General features: G+C 39.2%; 1 protein-coding gene across 1 annotated transcript; it reads left to right on the forward strand.

Moving 5' to 3' along the window:
• The first annotated feature begins 9,223 nt into the window (after nt 1–9,223).
• On the forward strand, nt 9,224–21,385 carry LOC118809261 (zinc finger protein 345-like). Its single transcript, XM_036572403.1, has 4 exons — nt 9,224–9,298; nt 9,385–9,524; nt 14,069–15,147; nt 19,955–21,385. Exons 1-4 carry the CDS (start codon nt 9,224–9,226, stop codon nt 20,869–20,871), a joined length of 2,211 nt encoding a protein of 736 aa, XP_036428296.1. The 3' UTR covers nt 20,872–21,385.
• The last annotated feature ends 1,429 nt before the right edge of the window (nt 21,386–22,814 follow it).

Genomic DNA, 22,814 nt, shown 5'->3' on the forward strand with positions numbered 1-22,814 from the left:
GAGTTGTCTGTGGTGGGTGTTTGAGGGTTTTGTAGAGTTGTCTGTTGTGGGTGTTTGAGGGTTTTGTAGAGTTGTCTGTGGTGGGTGTTTGAGGGTTTTGTAGAGTTGTCTGTGGTGGGTGTTTGAGGGTTTTGTAGAGTTGTCTGTGGTGGGTGTTTGAGGGTATTGCAGAGTTGTCTGTGGTGGGTGTTTGAGGGTATTGTAGAGTTGTCTGTTGTGGGTGTTTGAGGGTTTTGTAGAGTTGTCTGTGGTGGGTGTTTGAGGGTATTGTAGAGTTGTCTGTGGTGGGTGATTTAGGGTTTAATAGAGGTGTCTATGGTGGGTGATGGGGGGTTTTGTAGAGTTGTCTGTGGTGTGTGTTTGAGGGTATTGTAGAGTTGTCTGTGGTGGGTGTTTGAGGGTATTTTAGAGTTGTCTGTGGTGGGTGTTTGAGGGTTTTGTAGAGTTGTCTGTGGTGGGTGTTTGAGGGTATTGTAGAGTTTTCTTTGGTGGGTGTTTGAGGGTATTGTAGAGTTGTCTGTGGTGGGTGTTTGAGGGTATTGTAGACTTGTCTGTGGTGGGTCTTTGAGGGTTTTGTAGAGTTGTCTGTGGTGGGTGTTTGAGGGTTTTGTAGAGTTGTCTGTGGTGGGTGTTTGAGGGTATTGTAGAGTTGTCTGTGGTGGGTGTTTGAGGGTTTTGTAGAGTTGTCTGTTGTGGGTGTTTGAGGGTTTTGTAGAGTTGTCTGTGGTGGGTGTTTGAGGGTTTTGTAGAGTTGTCTGTGGTGGGTGTTTGAGAGTTTTGTAGAGTTGTCTGTGGTGTGTGTTTGAGGGTTTTGTAGAGTTGTCTGTTGTGGGTGTTTGAGGGTATTGTAGAGTTGTCTGTGGTGGGTGATGGGGGGTTTTATAGAGGTGTCTATGGCGGGTGATGGGGGTTTTATAGAGGTGTCTGTGGTGGGTGTTTGAGGGTATTGTAGAGTTGTCTGTGGTGGGTGTTTGAGGGTTTTGTAGAGTTGTCTGTTGTGGGTGTTTGAGGGTATTGTAGAGTTGTCTGTGGTGGGTGTTTGAGGGTTTTGTAGAGTTGTCTGTTGTGGGTGTTTGAGGGTTTTGTAGAGTTGTCTGTTGTGGGTGTTTGAGGGTTTTGTAGAGTTGTCTGTGGTGGGTGTTTGAGGGTATTGTAGAGTTGTCTGTTGTGGGTGTTTGAGGGTTTTGTAGAGTTGTCTGTGATGGGTGTTTGAGGGTATTGTAGAGTTGTCTGTGGTGGGTGATTTAGGGTTTAATAGAGGTGTCTATGGTGGGTGATGGGGGGTTTTGTAGAGTTGTCTGTGGTGTGTGTTTGAGGGTATTGTAGAGTTGTCTGTGGTGGGTGTTTGAGGGTATTGTAGAGTTGTCTGTGGTGGGTGTTTGAGGGTATTGTAGAGTTGTCTGTGGTGGGTGTTTGAGGGTTTTGTAGAGTTGTCTGTGGTGGGTGTTTGAGGGTATTGTAGAGTTTTCTTTGGTGGGTGTTTGAGGGTATTGTAGAGTTGTCTGTGGTGGGTGTTTGAGGGTATTGTAGAGTTGTCTGTGGTGGGTCTTTGAGGGTTTTGTAGAGTTGTCTGTGGTGGGTGTTTGAGGGTTTTGTAGAGTTGTCTGTGGTGGGTGTTTGAGAGTTTTGTAGAGTTGTCTGTGGTGGGTGTTTGAGGGTATTGTAGAGTTGTCTGTGGTGGGTGTTTGAGGGTTTTGTAGAGTTGTCTGTGGTGGGTGATTAGGGGCCTTAAAGAGGAGGAGGGCAGTGACCTGTTTAGAAGTCTGATTGTGTAGTAGTAGAAACATTCTTTGCACTCGATCAGGTTAAACATTTGAATATGGCTTTCAAAAGAAACTGCAGTACAGAGAAACCATTGCCTAAAAGATCTTCTGGAGAAACACAGGAAAATACAGACAAGAAGAGAACTCACCGCTGCCTGGAGTGTGGGAAAAGTTTTACTCGTGGATTCCATCTCAGAGTTCATCAGCGCATTCACACTGGAGAGAAACCATTTCCGTGTTCAGACTGTGGGAAGAGTTTTAGAAAAGAAGATACTCTACAATGAGACACCCTAGAAGAGTCTGATTACCTGGGTAGCATGCAAACTACTGAACTGCAGAGCTCTTGGAGCCTAACAAATAAAAAATATTGTTTCCAAGTCATTTTTTTGACAAAATGTTCTCATAAGTCACTAATCCTTTTCCATTCTCTTGTTTGTTAACAAAGATTTCTTAAAATATCTCGGACGCGAATCGATGAAGTCTGTTGTGCTGATTTCAGATGCAGTTTGGATGCATTCTGCTTGTATATCAGTATCAGACTAACACTTAACAAACTTTGGAGATCTGATTAGGCCTCATTCACCAAAATATCTTCCAAAGTTCTTATATGGGTTCTTGAGAAATGTCCTAAGAAAAAGTCTACGTCAGATTCATGACATGTTCTTAAAGCGCAGAACTGTTCTCACCTTTGCGCTCTTGAGTGTGTGTAGAATCTGTTCTTACCTAAGAACAAATCCCACATAAGAGAACATTGGTGAGTCAGAATCTTCGTCAAAACTGTATAAGTGGGTTTTAAGCAGAAAGTTCTTCTTAAGATTTTCTCCCCAATTTAGTAGTTTCCAAGTCCACCCGCTAGTTAGAACTCCCCCAATCACATGATACTACCAACGCTAGGAGGGTGAAGGCTAACACAGGCTTCCTCCGAGACCTGTGAAACTAGCTACCGCTTCTTTTCGAACTGCCGCTCACGCAACGTCACTGGACAGCCGAACGCGCTCGGAGGAACAGACGCCTGCGCTGACTAGCATCGCGCTGAGTGATGGGAGGAGAGGGAGGGGCCATCCTACCCACCCAGAGAGAGCGAGGCCAATTGTGCTCTCTTGGACTCCCGGCTACGAACAGCTGTAGCATCACCAGGGATCGAACTCGCGATCTTCTGATGATAGGGCCAACGCTTAGACGGGCTCCCGAGTGGCGCAACATTTTTACCTGAAAAGGTTTGAAGTTCTTTTTGGTGTTTTGAAGCCTCCAGTTGTAAAACATGATTGTTATGATGAGTCTTCATAAGCAGCGGTTCTTTGGTCAAATCAAACCTTGTGAATCTTGCATCTGTTTGGTATGTAAAGCCGCTTTTCCACTACATGGTACAGGTTCAACTTGACTCTACTCCCCTTTTTGGTATTGCACGAGGCATATCTTGTACCTGGTACTATTTTTGTTATTACCTCCATCGCGGTTCCAAGTGAGCTGAGCTGATACCAAAAGGTGATGTTAAAATGCTACAGACTGCTAATTTGGTCGAAGAGAATTGCTAAACACATATGCTAACGTTAGCTACCAGGTTAGCATAAACTCTTGTGTTGCCTCTTTTGAACAACCAGAATTGTCTCGTCATCTGAACTCTGATGCAGTGTTTCCTAAACTCTCCTGTTTTTTCAGCAGTCTGTGATCCTACTGCCATCAGCCTCTTCTGAACAAAATTTGTCTCCTTCACATCTGGGCAGTTTCATGCAGCATCGATAAGATGACCAGCTCCATTAAGGGGGGCTATATCTGCAGTGGAAAACAAAGTAGCTGGTACCAAAAGCCAGTAGAGTCAAGTCGAGCTTTATTTCGCAGTGGAAAAGCAGATTAAGTGTTACAGAATGTAGAGTGTCTAATTAGTTCTAAACTCATTTATCAAAAGAAATGTGTTTAGGCAAAGTACAACACAAAAATACGATATTTGTATTTTGTCTTAACACACTTACTTCAATTATGACAAATAAATTGCTGTAAAATAGAAACGCTTAAAATGTCAATCAAGTAATTATTATGATTAATATTATGGATGTTTATTTTATGGTTTATTATTAGTAATGTTATTATTAGTAGTGTGTCACCAATAATAGCAAAAAAAACAACAAAAAAAAAAACAGTATCATTCAAAGCAACTAGCAAGTTAATAATAATGCTGGATATCCAGCCTACAGTCAGCAACTTGGTGGCTTTCTGATGAAAAGCTAACTTACCTAAAAAAGGTCTAATTTTGCTTTTTCACTTTAAAGATAAAAATATATAAAAACTAAACATACTTCTCTCTAAACAAACCTCCCAATATTACATCTTAAATAAATCTGTGTTGAGAACAGAGATCTGAGCCTGACTGAATTCTGGTGGTAATTTAATGGTTTACACCGACTGTGAATTGAAGATTAAATTTGCTTCTTAGATCTTTTGTTTCTAACCGGTGTGGAGTCCTCAGTGCTGCTGAAGCTCCTCTGCGTTTTGTGGTTACGATGGTGACCAATTGGCAACGCTCATATGAATAATTGGTCAAGCGCAGTAGAACTAAAAAAAACCTTACTCCAACAGGCTCTGTGATTATGTGTTTCCAGTCCTTCACCAGTGAGCTTCTCCAACCCCAGTAAAGCAGAGAAGCAGGAGCTCCGCATGAATGAGCGATTTATAGAGTTGTCTATGGTGGGGATTGAGGGATATATAGAGATTCATACAGAGAGACTGATTACATCTTACAGGGTTAACAGAGCAGCAGAGACTCCGGCAGGTCGAGCTATTACAGCCTCACTAAGATGGAGAGACAGAAAGTAACAGAGTCATGAGACTCCTTGAGATGTCGGCGCCCCTCCGCCCCACAATCAGCAAACCTGAGTGAACGCATGAGGACAGCAGGACGACAGCACCGACACTCCCAGTTTACCATAATATTCTATGACCACGAACCCCCAGATCTGCACCTTTTATCTAACAGGGAAAACTAAGTACCAAAGGCTCGAGTAAACAAGTAGACTGAGACTGTGTCTGAATCTCAAACACTGACCGGAAGGTTATTCCAAAGCTTTGGGGGCTTTGTATGAAAATGTTTTATAATAATTCGGCGTTCAGAGCTGTATGTGTCTGTAAAATAATGTTGTAATGAATGCAAAATTTAATTGGCAACCAGTGTAGTTTTGATAAAACTGGGCTGATATGGTCAAACTTCTAGTTTTTGCTGCAGCGTTCTGTAGCTTGAAGCTGAACTGAAGCTTGTTAAGGCTTTTGCTGGAACATCCAGGCAGCAGGGTATTGCAGTAATCCAGCCTTGAGGTAATAAAGGCATGTACTAGCTTTTCTGCATCCGGATTTCTTAGTATTTCAATAATACAAAGATGAAGGAAAGCTCTTCTAGTGATAACAGTTACATTTACATCTAAGAACAGATTTAACTTTCTAATTGATGTACTAAGATGTTACTTCAGGATTTCTAGATAATCGTCCTTCTTCGTAATGTTACTGGTGCATTTTTCTGAATGCACTAGCCTCTGTTCCAGCAAAACGCCTCCACAACGTAATGCATAGAATGCATCCAGACTGGCTAAACAGAGCTAAAATTCTAAGTTTATGATTTTTAGATATTTTTGTTGCATTTCTGATTTTCTTTACTCTTTTTCTTTTTCAGAACTGCAGTCCTGCATCAAGTCTTTTCCAGCTTTAAATTTATTTCTGCCTTCATGGAAGTGATTCTGTCAAGAGGCAAGGTTCAAATGTTCTTAAATTAGGGCAGATAAAACATTTGAAAATGGATTTCAGAAGAAACTGCAGTACCCAAAAATCATCCTCTGAAAGATCTTCCAGAAGAACACAGAGAAATACAGGCAAGGAGAGAACTCACTGCTGCCTGGCGTGTGGGAAAAGTTTCACTGGTCAGCGTAATCTCAAAGTTCATCAGCGCATTCACACAGAGAAATGTTATGTTTGTTCAGACTGTGGCAAGAGTTACCGCAAAAGAGGTACTCTTAAAGCACACCAGCGCATTCACACTGGAGAGAAACTGCATCACTGCTCAGAGTGTGGAAAGGGTTTCACTCAACAGCATAATCTCAAACTACACCAACACATTCACACAAAGAAACCATTACAGTGTTCAGAGTGTGGAAAGAGCTTTAGTCAAAAGACTCATCTCAATCTACACCAACACATCCACACCGGAGAAAAACCGTATGTCTGTTCAGACTGTGGAAGCAGTTTTAGCAGAGGAGACACTCTTAAAGCACACCAGCGCATTCACACAGGAGAGAAACCGTATTTTTGTTCGGAATGTGGAAAGAGTTTTGCTGATTTGAGTAATCTTAGAGTACATCAGCGCGTTCACAGAGGAGTCAAACTGTATTTCTGCTCAGAGTGTGGAAAGAGCTACAGACATTCACCTAGCTTAATGAATCACAAGTGCATTAAGAGGGAGGACAAAACTCAGGCTGTGTCTCAGTTTGCTAACTAGTTCCGTGTATAGCGTATCAGAAAATAGAAAATATGAATCTGGGTGCTGGCTGGGTCTTTGGACGTGGGAACATTGGGGCACTGACGACAACACAATGCCAGCAACACTGACTGTGCAGCTCATCCACTGTGCTGTGACTAGTCCTACTGTCATTTTTAGGGTGGACTATTCCAGTCATTTCATCAACATTCTCATTTTGTTTAGACTGTGACCCGATGTTTTAAACAAAATATTCTTCTTGTTTGTTTATGAATTTTTTATAATATTCATCCCATTATGTAAAATGTGTAGTTTTATTCAGGTTTTCTGTATACATTTTTAAATTGATGTCTATGAAACAAGCTCTCATACTTCTTGATAAAAAAGAAACATAAATAGAGATATAATTTAGATTGTTATAATTTGTCTTATGTTTCTGCCCGTGTTGGAGCCCTTGATGTTGCTCCAGCTCCATCTTGTTCAAAAAATGACCCCAGCTCTGTGGTTCCAGTGTGAGCTCGCTGTGGTCCAGGTGTTTTTGGACGCTTTGCACCGTTTCTCTATAGTCTACTGCTACATCAACTATAGATAGCAAATAGTTCATGATCAGGACTGGGCTGCACCAGTTTTGTGCAAATTTATACTTAAGTTTGTGTGTCAAGTCTTTATTCCTTAGTTACACTAGTGAGTTTCTTACTGTCCTTGTACTAAATTTGGTTGCACCTCAAATTCGTAAGTCATGTCTTAACTAACAACTAACTAAAGCGTCCTTTAACAGAACGATAACACTGACTGAATATCCAGCCTAGAAGAGACCGATGTATACAGGTTAAACTGAATAAGAAACCAAATACGCAGCTTTTTATACGCCCGTTTCTGGATAACCGACACAACAGCAGCCTCAGTTTAACCTTTCGGCTGCTGAGTCTCTCTGAGCTGGAGCTGTGGGTGTTTAGCTTCATGCTTGGAGTTTAAACCAGGGCGATGATTAGAGCTGTGAAGAAAATCACAGCGTACAGCATTTAGAGTTTTTAGCTTAGTAACCAAAAAAATTGTTTTTTGACTGTGATGTTCATGTGTTTTTAGATATTTTTCCCAAAACATACACCTGTTTGGGGATATTTAGTAGCCACTAAGCTCAGCTTTCAAACTAGTTTGTGTGGTGCAACATGTTCTGATTTAGTAATGCGTAAACCTGAACTTAGTGAACACTTACATTACAACTAGCCTACGTTTGAACTTGTAAACATACCCTGTTTTTGGGAATGTAATGTAGAGATCAGTTAATAAGCTGATCCTCATGTTCTTTTTCAAGCTGATGGAGACCTCAGACCAGTGTTAATTGCTTTAATGAAAACTATGATGAAATATTCGATGATAACCTATTTTTCATGAATAAAACGTGATGAGAACCGAGGAGCCATGGCAGAATTTTCTGATTGACCGCAGGGGTGGAATAAACCAGATTTTTTGGGGAGCCATTGACACCAAACGTCACGTTGTTGAATTCCAGACAAACCCAGAGTAATACAACAAAAATAAAAGAGTACATATCGTCCTTCTGACTTTCTCCACCTGGAATAAACACTCCACACTAATAATGCTCTCCTCTGAAAATCAGCCATTTTCACCAGCACTGTGCTCACCATGGCAACGTTTTCATAGCTTCATGCTGTTGTTGCCTGTGCAACTCACAAAGTGCAGAATGACTTTTTTCAGTGCAAATATGTGAACATAGCATTAGTGTTAATCTGTACTGCAGTAGCAATAGCAGTAGGAGGAGGAAGAGGAGGAGAATATGTTGTTGCTGTTGTAACTCTTTATGCAGTTCAGATTCTGTTCGGTCACAGTGTATCTGTATTGTATGTACACATTTGTATCTGTGTATTTTTAAGCTATTGTTTATTAAAGTTATGAATAGTACCTCTAAAATAGTAAAACCTTTAAAAATACACAAAATTAGACTCTTTAGAAATTTAAACGAAAACTTGGCTAAAATGTTTTTAGTTTTCATCAACTAAAACTAGACTAAAACTAACAATAATTAAATGACTAAAACTAATATACATTTTAGACTAAGACTAAAACTAAATCCAATTTAGCTGCCAAACTTAGCACTGCCTCAGACAAACACTTAACAAACTTTGGAGATCTGATTATAAACAACATTTATAGCTGAATATATTTGAAGGTCTTTTTGGTGTTTTGAAGCTTCCAGCTGTAAAACTTCATTAAATATAATACAACTTCAAAGCAGCGCTATTTTAATTGGTCAAATCAAGCATTGGGAATCGTGCATCTGTTTGCCATCAACATTTTACAGAATGTGTAATTTATATATCAGATCAGTTCTAGTCTTTATCAAATGTGTTATTAATTCAAGTACAACACAAAAATTTTATATTTGGATTTTATGTTAAAGATTCCACTTCATTTTAATTGTGACAAAAACAAAAGACTGTAAAATAGAAACACTTGAAATGTCATTTTGTTTATGATTAAATTAATATTATGTATATTTAATCATTTATTATATTACTATTAGTAGCAGTAGTAGAAGTAGTAGTAGTGGTAGTACTACTATGCTGTTAATAATATTAATAATAATTTATGATAAAAACAATAGAATTAAATGCAACTGTAGACAAAGATAATGCTGATGCTAGATTGCCAGCCAGCCGTCAGCAACTTTGTAACTTTCTGACTAATCTAACAAAGGTCTAACTTTCACTCTAACATTTTCACTTTAAACGTAATAAATTGTATTTTTTCTATCAAAACTAAAACAAACCTCCCAATATTACATCTTAAATAAATCTGTGTTGAGAACAGAGGTCTGAGCCTGACTGAATTCTGGTGGTAATTAAATGGTTTACACCGACTGTGAACTGAAGATAAAATCCGTTTCTTAGATCTTTTGTTTCTAACCGCTCTGGAGTCTTCAGTGCTGCTGAGCTCATCAGCGTTCTGTGGTTACTATGGTGCCCAATCGGCGGACGCTCATATGAACAACTGGTCAATCTTGGTGCAGGAGGCGGGGTTTGACTCCATCAAGCAGTGTGGTCCCTTTGCAGTCCAGGTGGGGGCGCTAATTGTATCAGTGTGGTTCCCCTGTAGTCCAGGTGGGGGCGCTAATTGTATCAGTGTGGTCCCCCTGCAGTCCAGGTGGGGGCGCTAATTGTGTCAGTGAGCTTCTCCAACCCCAGTAAAGCAGAGAAGCAGGAGCTCCGCTCTGGTCAGCAGTCCACGCCTCCGCGCTGCTACAGTGTTGTTGGAGGAGACGAACAGGAGCTGCTCTCATCGAGGTACAACTCAGTTTAACAGCTCTACACTGGCTTTTACTGCACCAGCTCACTAACGCTGGGAGAGATGTTCACTTTCTGAACAGCAGGGTGAAAATATGGAGACCAGCTCAGGAGCAGCTTTAATCCAGACTTCACTGAACTGGAGAACTTACATATAGGTCTTTGGGTCATGTTGGAAAACAGTGTTTTCCTCGTTTAGTTCAGCAAAGGTACATCATTTTGTTTAGCCTTCATATGTGATTTATATGATGTTCTGAAAATTCTACTGAAACATCTAATACCAGCTTTTGTTGTTAGCTGGCTTCAGATGGTCTAAGCTTGCTTCTCAGCCGCTGGTCTGAGGAGTATGAAGCCCCCGCGTTAGGTGGCAGGAGTGCAGTACTCAGAGGAGTCTCTTTCTCATATCGTTTCATTGTTTTGCAGGTAGAGCACAGCTGTGCACGTCAAATATACAAACACCAACACATAATACCAAACCAAACGTAATAAAGTCTACCAATATGTCAGAACTACAGGCCTGTATTCTGAGCTTCTGCGCTCTGCACTTTATTTCCGCTCAAAGTAATGGTAGTTTATAAGTGTGGATGATATGGGTAATATGACCCTTTATTCTATTTCTGTTTGTTTGTTATTTGATTTTATGATTAGTTTGTGAAACTGTAAATTAAGTTGTTTCTTGATTTTTTTTCACTGACAATAACCGAACCAAAAACCGAGTTTTCAATACTGGATTTTAAAATGAAAATCAAATGAACAGAAGGCACACGGACCCCAACAGAAACTGACCAAAACGCCTTACAAAAAAAGATTGTAATATTGAGTCATATTGCATCTTAATGTTTTTGTCTTCTCCTGTAAAGTAAGATTTTGGTGATATGAAGTTTGGTCTGACAGCAAAGATATGACTGTAGGTGTTTCTCCTAAAATCCAGAATCAGTCCCTTTTGGTTTTGTAGAAATAATCAACAGGAATATTATTCTTTTCCAATTAATAGTATGTGGTCTCATCATCAGAGAAAATGAGGCCAAAATTTGTTATATCACTACTCAATCCTTATCTTAGGTTGTTATTATAGATGGATTTACAATCTTGTGTACAGCAGAAAAGGTTACAGCTTAAATAACAGTTTAGAAGTGTAAAATTAACAAGGTAGAGGTTTTCTTTATTTGTATATGGAATTGTGGAGGCCCTGAGTTTCAACATGAGCTTGTTCGGCCTGATAGTCTTAAAGGAGGATTCTGCCATTATTCAGAGACATTCAGGGTGCCTTGATGTGGTTTCCCATTTTTCTACAGCAGTGATGAGAACCAAAAGTCATGATGTCTACAATACAAATATAGCCATTTTGTTTACTATTCAAAAGCACCAGTGAACCCTAGTTTTATATTTAATGGTCATGATGGTAAAATCTGAAATAAAGTTTTCTTTGCAGATTATTCAATGCCTTGCATGTACCTTACCACATTAATGGATTAAAAAAAATATGTTTAAACTGAAACCTTCTTTAAACTGTCTGACGTCAGGCAGTATATTCATAACCATTATGCGTAGTAACTTTCTGTGAGGGAGCCTTTAGAGACAGTAAGCTCTTCAAATGTCTACCACAACTGCTGTAAAGATAAGTCTCTCTAAATTGGTGCTTCCTCACATCAAACCACTCTGACTATACTATACTATGCAAGTTTGGGGATTTAGAGACCTCTCTGGTGGAAATGTGTAACTGCATGCAGCATGCAGAAGAACATCGTATAGCATGGATTGTCCTTCAGACCCCATCCCAAGTGGTTGAATCTGATGATTAAAAGAGAATTCAAAGAGAACTTGATCAACACTTGGTGAAGGACTTTGAGATTTTGATTTTGAGATCATTAGATCCTAAACATCAAGCCGGACCTTCTTTCTGAGCCTGCACGTGATGTTAACATGTAAACACGTACAACCACATTTCCAAAAAAAATGGAACGCTGTGCAAAATGTAAATAAAAACTAAATGCAATGATGTGCAAATCATTTAAACCCTACATTTATTTGATTTATGAAATAGTAGAAAGACATATCCAATGTCAAAACTGAGAAATTTTATTGTTTTTTTGAAAAATATTTGCCCATTTTGAATTTGACACCAACAGCACGTTCCAAAAAAGTTGGGACGGCGGCAACAAAAGGCTGGTAAAGTTATGTATTGCTAAAAAAAAACACCTGGTGGTTGATTGGCAACAGGTCAGTAACATGATTGGGTATAAAAGAGTATCTCAGAGAGGCGGAGTCTTTCAGAAGTAAAGATGAGGAGGGGTTCACCACTCTGTGAAAGACTGCACCATCAAATAGTGCAACAATTCAGGAATAATGTTTCTCAGCGTAAAATAGCAAAGAACTTTTGCTTTTCATCACCTACGGTACATAATATCATTAAAAGATTCAGAGAATCTGGAGAAATCTCTGTATGTAAGGGACGAGGCCAAAAAACAGTATATGCTGGCCGTGATCTTTGGGCCCTCAGGCAGCACTGCATTAAACACAGACATGATTCTGTAGTGGAAATCGCTGCATGGGCTCAGAAACACTTCTGAAAACCACTGTCTGTGAAAACGGTTTGTCGCTGCATCCACAAGTGCAAGTTAAGAAGAAACCATGCCACCTTCTCTGGGCTCGAGCTCATTTAAAATGGACTGAGGGGAAGTGGAAAAGTGTCCTGTGGTCCGACCAATCAACATTTGAAATTCTTTTTGGAAATCATGGACACTGTGTCCTCCGGGCTAAAGACCATCAGGCTTGTTATCAGCGCACAGTTCAAAAGCCAGTATTCATGATGGTATAGGGGGGCATTAGTGCACATGGCATGGGTGATGTGCACATCTGTGAAGGCACCATTAATGCTGAATGATATATACATGTTTTAGCAACATATGTTGCCATCCAGATGACATCGTTTCAGGGAAGGCCTTGATTATTTCAGCAAAACAATATAAAACCACATTTTGCATGTATTATAGCAGCATGGCACTATAGTAAAAAAAAGTTATGGTGCTAAACTGGCCTGTCTGCAGTCCAGGCCTGTCACCACTAAAAATATTTTAATGCACTTTACAAAACGAGAAGTACGACAAAGGAGACCCCGAACTGTTTTGCAGCTGAAATCCTGTATCAAACAAGAACAGGAAAACATTTCACTTTCAAAACTACAGCAGTGTCTCCTCAGTTCCCAAACACTTACAGAGTGCTGTTAAAAGAAGAGGTGATACAACACAGAATGTGTTGTTGGCATCAAATTCAAAATGGGCATATATTTTTCAAAAAACAATCAAATTTCTCTGTTTTAGCATTTGACATGTTGTCTTAGTACAATTTTCATTTTTAAATAATTTGCATATCATTGCATTTTGTTTTCATTTACATTTTGCACAGCGTCCCAACTTTTTTGGAAATGGGGATGTACATCCTCAGATCTTGGTTGAAAACAGTGTTTTTCCAGTTGGGCTTGGCAAACATTTTCTTTATGCGTAATGAATTTATTTACATGACCTTCAAAAATACAGGGTGATTCAAAAAGATTCATCCAATTTCAAAATGACTTATTTCCCTTGTAAATCATTACAGATCAATGCAGAAAACTGTAAATGGTTTAAATGAGCATAAAGTTTATTTACTAGTTTATGTAGTTTTACTAGTGCTCAGTATGAACCTCCTCCAGCTGTACGGACAACATCAATGCCATAGTCAAATTCATCCCATACTGGATTGAGCATGTCGGGTGTCGCTGCACTCTCGGCTCTTTCAGTGTGATTTCAGAGATCATCCAGTGTTGTGGAACCAACGACGAACACTCTGAGCTGTTGGAGCTTCACTGCAGAAGGAAATCACTGCACAGTTATGACAGATTCACTCTTATTGAAGTGGAGAACGCAGAACGCTTTCTGCTCAGGGGTCTCATCTCCTCTCAGACTGAAGGGATCTTCCACTGACAGTCAGAAACTCTATGACCCCCTCTTTCAATTGGATTGTGATTGGTTCCAAGGTGCCTCACGGTTGGAAAAATATGCCGCTTTGAAATCGGATGAATCATTTTGAATCACCCTGTATATTACTGAATTTGGATTTGTTTTGTTTATTATTGCTCTTATCTAGATGAAAGGATCTTTGGGTGGTAAAAGAAATAGACTGTGAAAGTCACTGATGAACCTAGCAAGTAAAGCACATTGTATTAAAGCATGTTACTGATTCTAAGAATACTATTTTTACTTTTATTCAATATTTCACAAATTGTGCTGCCAAGATAGACTCAGAAAATAATATTGTCATAAATGAGCATAATAAAAATCATTATTAATATTATGTCCAGGTCTGCATCCTAGTAATGCCAATGTCTGATGAAGCTGTGTAGGGCAGTGATCCCGTTGCAATTTAATTATATTTCAAATATTTTTGTTTATTTAAACTCTGTAGGACAATAACTTGCCATTAACTGAATGTTGTCCACATTCGCCTTGCGTTGTTTTTCACATTGAGTTTTGATTTTTAATTTTTTTTTTTCTCCACTGTTGCAGAGATGAACATTGTCCCCTTGCAAGTCTTCTCCTGCGCCTGACGTTCTACACACTTTACATTGCATCAGAAGATTTCCAACAACACTTCCGAAAACAAGTCAGGCTGTTGAAATCAGGAGAAGTCCACTGTGAAAATATGGCATCCAGAACAGCCTCTAGTACAAAGAAAACATCCTCTGGTACTCTGCACACCAGAACATTTTGCAGAGAAACACAAAAACATAAAAGCAAGGAGAAAAGTCACCACTGCTCAGAGTGTGGAAAGAGTTTTACTGAACTGCGTGGTCTCAAAACACACCAGCGCATTCACACAGGAGAGCTTTATAGTTGCTCAGTGTGTGGAAAGAAATTTAATCGACTTGGCCATCTCCAAAGACACCAGCGCATTCACACAGGAGAGAAACCGCATCACTGCTCTGAGTGTGGGAAGAGTTTTACTCTACAGAGTCATCTCCAAACACACCAGCGCATTCACACAGGAGAGAAACTTTATAGTTGCTCAGAGTGTGGAAAGAGTTTTAATCAACAAGTTTATCTCAAAATTCATCAACGTATTCACACAGGAGAGAAACCATATCACTGCTCTGAGTGTGAAAAGAGTTTTACTCAGCCGTCTTCTCTCCAAATACACCGACGTATTCATACAGGAGAGAAACCATATCACTGCTCTGAGTGTGGAAAGAGTTTTACTCAGTCGTCTTCTCTCCAAATACACCGACGTATTCATACAGGAGAGAAACCGTATTACTGCTCAAACTGTGGGAAGACTTTTATTCGGTTAGATCATCTCCAAACACACGAACGCATTCACACAGGAGAGAGACCGTATCACTGCTTCAAGTGTGAGAAGAATTTTACTTCAGGGAGTCATCTTCGAAGACACCAACGCATTCACACAGGAGAGAAACCATACGAATGCTCAGACTGTGGAAAGATGTTTACTGTACAGCGTTACCTTCAATCACACAAGCGCATTCACACCGGAGAGAAACCGTATTACTGCTCAGAGTGTGGAAAGAGGTTTATGCACCAGAGTTATCTCCAAGTACACTGGCGCATTCACACTGGAGAGAAACCGTATTATTGCTCAGAGTGCAAGACAAAGTTTAGACATTCAAGATCTTTAAAGATTCATAAGTGCCCTAAGAGGGAAGTGGCCACTTAAGACTCAAGTGAGTTTACTGAATCAACAACCATGATTTAAGTAGCAGTTTTTGGGGTGTATATGAATGGTCTAGCCTGCATTCGTGTGATTAGTTCATTTCTAATGATTGTGCACTTCATTTCTCTTGAATGATTTGTATACCTATAATCATTCATTATTAGTTCTATGTTGATTTTGCATATGTGCTGGTAAGAGTTGTCATTCTTGTTTCTGAAGCTGAAATTCAGTCATAGCCCCAAATGTTTTGAGACTGCCCTGCCTAGCCTCCAAAATGGGCAGAGGAAACCAGGACGACATGCCCCCATCCAGCAGTTGTCCTTCTGTCCACGCTGCCTGACTTGTGGTGGATGCAGGGGTCTCCTGCAATATGGTTGCTCCCTCCCCCTCCAACCCTGTCTTGAACTGTCCCTCCCATCAGTATTGAGATGGTGCCTGCATTGCACACTGAGCTCCACGTAGTACTGACAACACGGCACCTCACACTACAGTGCTCCCGACAGCACCATAGAGCCAGCGCTCAACCCTATAATGCTGAATGTGGCAATGCTGCCACCTTCGACTCCAGGGCTGTACCTAAGGCAGAGAGACAAGTGTCACTTGAGTCCCATTTCTGTGCCGTGGACTCTGATTAGGAATGGCTGAGAAGAATCAGGAGGAGCCAGAGTACTTGAACTTTGACCTAGAAATCAATCAAAATCCAACAAATCTAAGTATTTACGGAAGTATAAGTTATTTAAACACTCTGTGTAATCGAGATGAAAGGAGGCTTCCACAGTGAGGAAACGCACATGCACCCTACCTTAAAGTCTTTTTTATTGCAGCATGTGACGTATGTCTTTGGGGTTTTTTTTTTTATCTCTGCTGTGATTTTTTTTTTGAATGACTGCACTTAATATTAGGATTCTGTAAAAGATAAATGAATGAATGTTAATTAAATGTAGGTAAGATAATGTTTTATCATCAGTTTTTTTTAAATATTTTTAAAAGTTTATTTTCTAAAATAAAAGTCTCTGTGCATTTTTAAAATCTGTTTGAGGAGTTTAAAAACTTGTTTGAGCTTGTATGAAGGACAATAATCTGGGTGGTCCGAGGGTGGACGGGCAGTGGCAAACAGTCAGCGGGGTGCCGATCAATGTATGCTCGCTATCTGGGTTGTATCAGTGTGGTTCCCCTGCAGTCCAGGTGGGGGCGCTAATTGTCTGAGTGATCTTCTCCAACCCCAGTAAAGCGGAGAAGCAGGAGCTCCGCTCTGGTCAGCAGTCCACGCCTCCGCGCTGCTACAGTGTTGCTGGAGGAGACGAACAGGAGCTGCTCTCATCGAGGTACAACTCAGTTTAACAGCTCTACATTGGCTTTTACTGCACCAGCTCACTAAGCGTTAGTGTGTGTATTTATATTTATATATATATATATATATATATATATATATATATATATATATATATATATATATATATATAATAACATTTTGTTACATGTAACCAAAAATATGTTAATTTATTCTTATTAGTGGTGGTAATAATTAATGTTTTTATCTAGTGGACATTTAGTGGATTAGTGCTGTTTTGCCCTCGAGCAGACTTCACTCCAGTCTCACACCCTAAATTAAGAGGGTCAGACTGATGGATCAAGAAAGTGTTGTATGTCGTTCTATATGGTTCTATATAGATTATATAGTATTGTTACAATGTCAAGCTTGTAACAAAAGAAGAACGCTTATTGGAGCTATATAGAACCATGTGCAGCACATTCAACCATTTCACCATGCAAAGAACAACTTGGGCATGCAAAAGGTTGAGTGTTTATGGTTCCATACTAAATGAGTTCTTCACTGAAGAACACTTGAAGAACCATCTTTTTAAAGAGTGAGATCCTGAGTTCTTATTTTAAAATAGTGTTTTAATAGTTGGCAAACGCAAAGCTTGACCAAGGTTTTATATGATTTATATTACATGTACTCGGGAATCCCATTAATGGATTTATATTTGTTGAGGTATTAATGTTCTTATCTAGTGGAGATTCAGTGGAGAAGTGTTGTTTTCCTTTGAGCAGACCTGGCCAAGTTATTCTGTGTGTAACATTATCAATTCAAGTTTTTGGGTATCATGCAATACTGTACAGAAAAATCCTTTAGCATTCTTTTTTCTGGTCTACTACCACATTTTCTGCACAAGAAGCAGACGCAAGCACAGTGTGAAGAAATGGATAAAGGATAGTAAATGCTTCTAGTTATACTCCCTTCAAACTGGTAAAGTTTGGTTGGGGGTTGTTGGTCAATGGCTGTAAGACTAAGAGGTAGTAGTTGCAGCAGTTCTTTACGGTGAGTGATGGATGATTTTAGTATAGTGGAGGGTAGTGGGTGAGGATTTGTTCAGGAATTTAATGGTGGTCTTTGATGTTTCACGTTACAGAAAACATTAGTGGATTCCATACAAATGCACTTATGTCATGGATTTTCTTGAACAAAAATCAAGTGAAAACTTATATTAAATTAATGTGGCCTTGCATAGTCCCCGTTGCTCTACTCTAAGTACTTTTAAGTTAGGAATTTTTAAAGTTTGAACCTTTTCATCACTTTTGTGATTCTCTGGATGTGCACTCACCAATTGCTTATTTTTTTTTTGCTGGATTGGTTGGTGGCTCGCTTATCCTACCACTAGGCTACTGGCCTCACTTTCTTGCAACCAGACTTTAAGTCTTTGTAATATTAATATAGTTTTTATCCCATCTAAACGTTTTTTGGTCCTGCTTTAAAAAATGACTGCCACAGGTCTTGCTAAATATAGCTTCAGACCCACTTTAAGATATTTTGACAGTATATTTTCCCATAAAGGATTATTTGAATTTGCTTGAAACTTCTTTTTTATTGGAAAGTGTGGCGTATCTTGAGGTCTTAATCTGAGGTATCATGGTCTTAATTCCACGAGACACTGACAAAGACACATGACAATCCCTGTGAAATTCAGCAATCTGTTCATTTACGTCAGTATGCATAACAAGAAAGCCAGCAGTGAATACTCACATATTTAAGCTTAAATACAGAGAGAAGCTTCTAACAACCATTTAGACAGCATTTTTTTCACGTTGTGTATGGTATTTTATAGTCACAATGTCATTATGATTCCATGACAGTGTCATCTGATTCTGGTTCTGGTTCTTTTCATTTTTCACAAATCCCTTTGTTGTTTCATGTTGAAGTGCAGACTGGATGGTGTATTAGTACACTGTAAAACCTAATGAGTTAAGTCAACTCAAATGATTAGAGGAAACTGATTACCTCAAATGGTTTAAGTTCAATGACTCACTTACACTAAAGTAAATTGAGTAAATTGTACTAATTCCATTTGATTTGTTGATATTAAAATGATTGAGTATTGAACTTATGTTTATGCTGTTCTAACTCAAAATAATTAACTAATTTTAAATTAAATTCAGGCTACCATTTTGACAAATTCTTATTGTACTGCACAGATGTGATCATAGGCATTTGTAAAAATGTCTTGTCCACCGTAACGTCATTCCAGACATTGATAGTATAGTCCAGATGTAGTCCCTGTAGCACTAAGCCACAGTAAAGTTCCAGTCAGCAGAGAAAAACTTAGTAACTCAGCTCCCTCCACACTGATTTTTAATCAATACTGATTGGAAGGAACCATAATATTTTATAAAGCTAGTTGACACAGGGGAAAGTAGGCTGGAGAGAATGACAAAACACAGACGGTGAAGAGACACACCCAATATGTAAATAAATGGTACTAAGAGCCAATAGGAATGATGTGAGTTTTACTCAAGAAGATTGCATTGACCAAACATTTATCAAGTAAAGCTGAGAAGCCTAAACTAAATTGCAATATGTTTATTCAACTCAAAGATCCTGTTTGATGGGATCTTCGAGTCTGAAATCATCAAAATAAAGTTATGAAAAAAGCACGAATCCAAATCCAAATCATTTAAATGTAAACATTTATGCTGTCTATCACATTAAGCAACACTAAATTTTCAACTGTCTTTAAAAACAACCTATTATTTGCCTGTATGTATTTGCATGTAAGGTCAAGTTAAATAAAAATAGTGAATGTAATACCTTTAAATAAAGTTACCTCAACTCAAAATATGCTGAAAAAAACAATCTTACTCAAAATGACTGAGTTACTATCTCAACAATTCATTTTTGAGTTAATTTGATTTTTTTAGATTAAATTACTCCAAATTTCTGTAGTATTTACGTTGTATTAACTTAATTCTTTCATTAAGATGTGGAGTGAGTTTTACAGTGTAGGATAAACAGTTACAGTAGTACATAAAGACAGTGTATGGTTGTACAAGTAAACAAGAATAACTGTTTTTGGTTCTGTTTCTCCAAAATAAGAAACATATTTCACCAACTGTACTACACAATATTCTAGTCAAATGCTGCCCACATTACTACATCCTAAAAAGCACAATATTATAACTATAACAGGTTAGACATGCCATCACATTATGACTCACATATCCTCTGAAACTAACTGAATGTTTTTTTCTTTTTTCTCCTGCAGAAATGCGTGCTGTCATGTTTTATGTACACAATCTATCAGGAGATTTCCAAAAGTAATATGCCAAACTGGTAAAATCATGTAAAATGAAACGTGAGAACATGGCATCCAGGAAACGCTCCTCTATTATTCACCATGGTAACATATCAAGACAAAAAAAGAAAAATAGAAGCAAGGAGAGAGCACACCACTGCCTAGACTGTGGGAAGAGTTTTACTCAGCAGAGTATTCTTAAAGAGCATCAGCGCATTCACACTGGAGAGAAACCGTATGAGTGCTCAATATGCAAGAAGAGTTTTACTCAGCGGAGTCATCTCAAAGCGCACCAGCGCATCCACACAGGGGAGAAACCTTATCAGTGCTTAGTGTGCGGGAAGAGTTTTTCTCGACAGAGTCATCTCCAAAGACATCAGCACATTCACACAGGAAAGGAACGTTATCCCTACTCAGAGTGTGAGAAACGTTTTAATCTCCAGAGTCACATTCACACAGGAAAGAAACTGGATTACTGCACAGAATGTGGAAAGACGTTTAGTCAACAGCGTTATCTGAAAATACATCAGCGCATTCACACGGGAGAGAAGCCGTATCAGTGCCCAGAGTGTGGGAAGAGCTTTATTCGACAAGGTGCCCTACGACAACACCAGCGCATTCACACGGGAGAGAAACCGTATCAGTGTCTAGTATGCGCAAAGAGTTTTACTGTACAGAATCATCTCCGAAGACACCAGAACATTCACACAGGAGAGAAACCGTATCACTGCTTGGAGTGTGGAAAGGGTTTTACTTTACAGTGTCATCTCAAAGAACACCAGCGCATTCACTCAGGAGAGAAACCACATCAGTGCTTCGTATGTGGGAAGAGCTTTAAGAGACAGAGTAATCTCCAGGTACACCAGCTTGTTCACACAGGAGAGAAACCGTATCACTGCTCAGTGTGTGGGAAGAGTTTTGCTCTGCACAACAGTGTCAAAGTACACCAGCGCATCCACACAGGAGAGAAGCCATATTACTGCTCAGAGTGCAGGAAGAGCTTCAGACATTTGAGGTCATTAAAGATTCATAGGTGCCCTACGAGAGAGGTGACAGTTCAAGAAACATGATTTCATAAGCAGTTTTAGGTTTGAATCAATGATGTGGCCTGTATTTATGTGATTAATTAGCTTCTAATTTAGATATTTTAGTGTTGTGTAAAAAAGGCCCTGGTGGTCTTCCTTTTGAATTATTTGTATATCTATATTGCTAATTATTAGGTATGTATTATGTACAAAATCAGCCATCTGTTTGAAGGTAAACACTTGTGCAGATCTGTTTAATGCCCAACTGTTTGTATAGACATAAAAGTAGTGACCTGTTCAGTTACAATCATAAAGCCAGGCTTGCAGACAGGGCCTCAGCAACGACTTCCTGTATTTTGAGGTATTTAATAATTGGGCTGATTTTTGAGGCTGATCTGCTTCTCCTGGCAATTGCATCTGTGATGGACTGGCGACCTGTCCAGGGTGTATCCTGCCTTCCGCAGATGACAGCTGGGATAGGCTCCAGCTCCCCCTGCGACCCAGAAGGAGATGTGTGTGTTTGCAATTACCAGGAGAGGCAAATCAGCCTCAAAAATCAGTCCAGTTATCCTGTAGTGTGTGTTGGGTGCTATGTTCTGTACTAATAAAGGAAACAACAAAGGTAAAAACAGATAATGTGTCTTCTTTATTTTCAGCTCAGTGGGCATGTAGCTGCAGACTGCATGCTGTGTAACTTTGTATCATATAATATGCAGATCATGTCACATCCCTCTTGCGAAGGACAGTGTTTACACAACTGTACAGTAAACAATCTGTAGCATTTCTGATTATTATGAAATTAAACTCTTTCACAAAATATACAGATTTGTGACCCAACACCACAACTTGTTTCAATTAGCAATCATTTTATTCTTTAATCTTATGTATGGAGTTTCCACATTTTATATCCTTCGATTGTTTCTCTGAATTATTAACATTTTATATTTGCTCTATAAGCCTTTAAGGTGTTTTAATGTTTCTGTTAGAGCTCCTGACTTCCATTTGTGTCTCTGTATGGCCGTTACTTTCAGTTACAGGTGTCTTGTATACAGGGCTGTCTAAACTGGGTTTGTTTCCTCTGCCCTGTTCTGTTCCTTTTCCTTTTCAGGTACTTCCAGCAAGAGTCTACGATTTCTCCTGTAAGTCATTCCCTCTTGAGTTTGAACCACACTGGACCTCGACCTACATTCTGTAGTACATGAGCCTCTAGACTACAATGTATTCCAATGTTATTGTTATCAATCAACATTACTCCTTTATTTGGTTTTAGTTCCTTTTGTTATTTTAACCCTCTGTTATGGTACCTTTTCGGTGCATGTTTGGCCTTTCGTTTGTCCACAGCTATGTTCTATCACTTCTCTTTTAAGCAGCTGTGGCATGTGGGTCCTTAGCTTTCCATTTAACAGAAGCTCTACCTGTGAAAGGAAAGGGAAGTAGACCTGTAGTTAAGCAGTGCTAAGCAAGGATCAGTTTTGAATCAGTCACTTTCTTCTTCAGCAATTTCACTGTTTTCACTCCATTTTCAATGAGACAGTAAGACTGCAAAAACTGTGAATTTGATGTCACATGTCTAAAGTCTTAGCAAAATTATGCAACTTCTCACACCTGAACTGAGGTACATTATCAGTCAGCCCTATGCCAGGGATACCATGACATGCAACATGTAACATCTTTACATTCTGGAAAAAGAACCACAGAGTTTATCCAATCAGAAAACACACAATTGCCTAATTTGCTCTCACAAAATGGAAATTAGACAAAGAATTTCTGAATGTGTTCAAATTCTGTGGATCAATTAGGAGAGTAATCCCAATTACAATCACAGATTGATTTACACAGCCACGCTATATTTGAGTACAGTGATGGCGATTTGTGTTGTTTGTTTTGAGTGTTGCAGTGTAGTGATGAATGTGGGATGTGCAAGTTTCAGCAGATCAAATCAGTGAACCAATCCGCAAATTATAACCAAAGTCTGAAGGGTCTAATCA

This window comes from Colossoma macropomum, unplaced genomic scaffold, assembly GCF_904425465.1.
Source record: "Colossoma macropomum unplaced genomic scaffold, Colossoma_macropomum, whole genome shotgun sequence".
Taxonomy (NCBI): domain Eukaryota; kingdom Metazoa; phylum Chordata; class Actinopteri; order Characiformes; family Serrasalmidae; genus Colossoma; species Colossoma macropomum.

Coding starts and splice junctions, on each gene's coding strand:
- LOC118809261 (XM_036572403.1), top strand. CDS start 9,224: ATGAACAACTGGTCAATCTTGGTGCAGGAGGCGGGGTTTGACTCCATC. Junction 9,525..14,068: donor CAGGAGCTGCTCTCATCGAG/GTACAACTCAGT, acceptor CCACTGTTGCAG/AGATGAACATTGTCCCCTTG. Junction 15,148..19,954: donor TCACACTGGAGAGAAACCGT/ATTATTGCTCAG, acceptor AGGAGAGAGCAC/ACCACTGCCTAGACTGTGGG.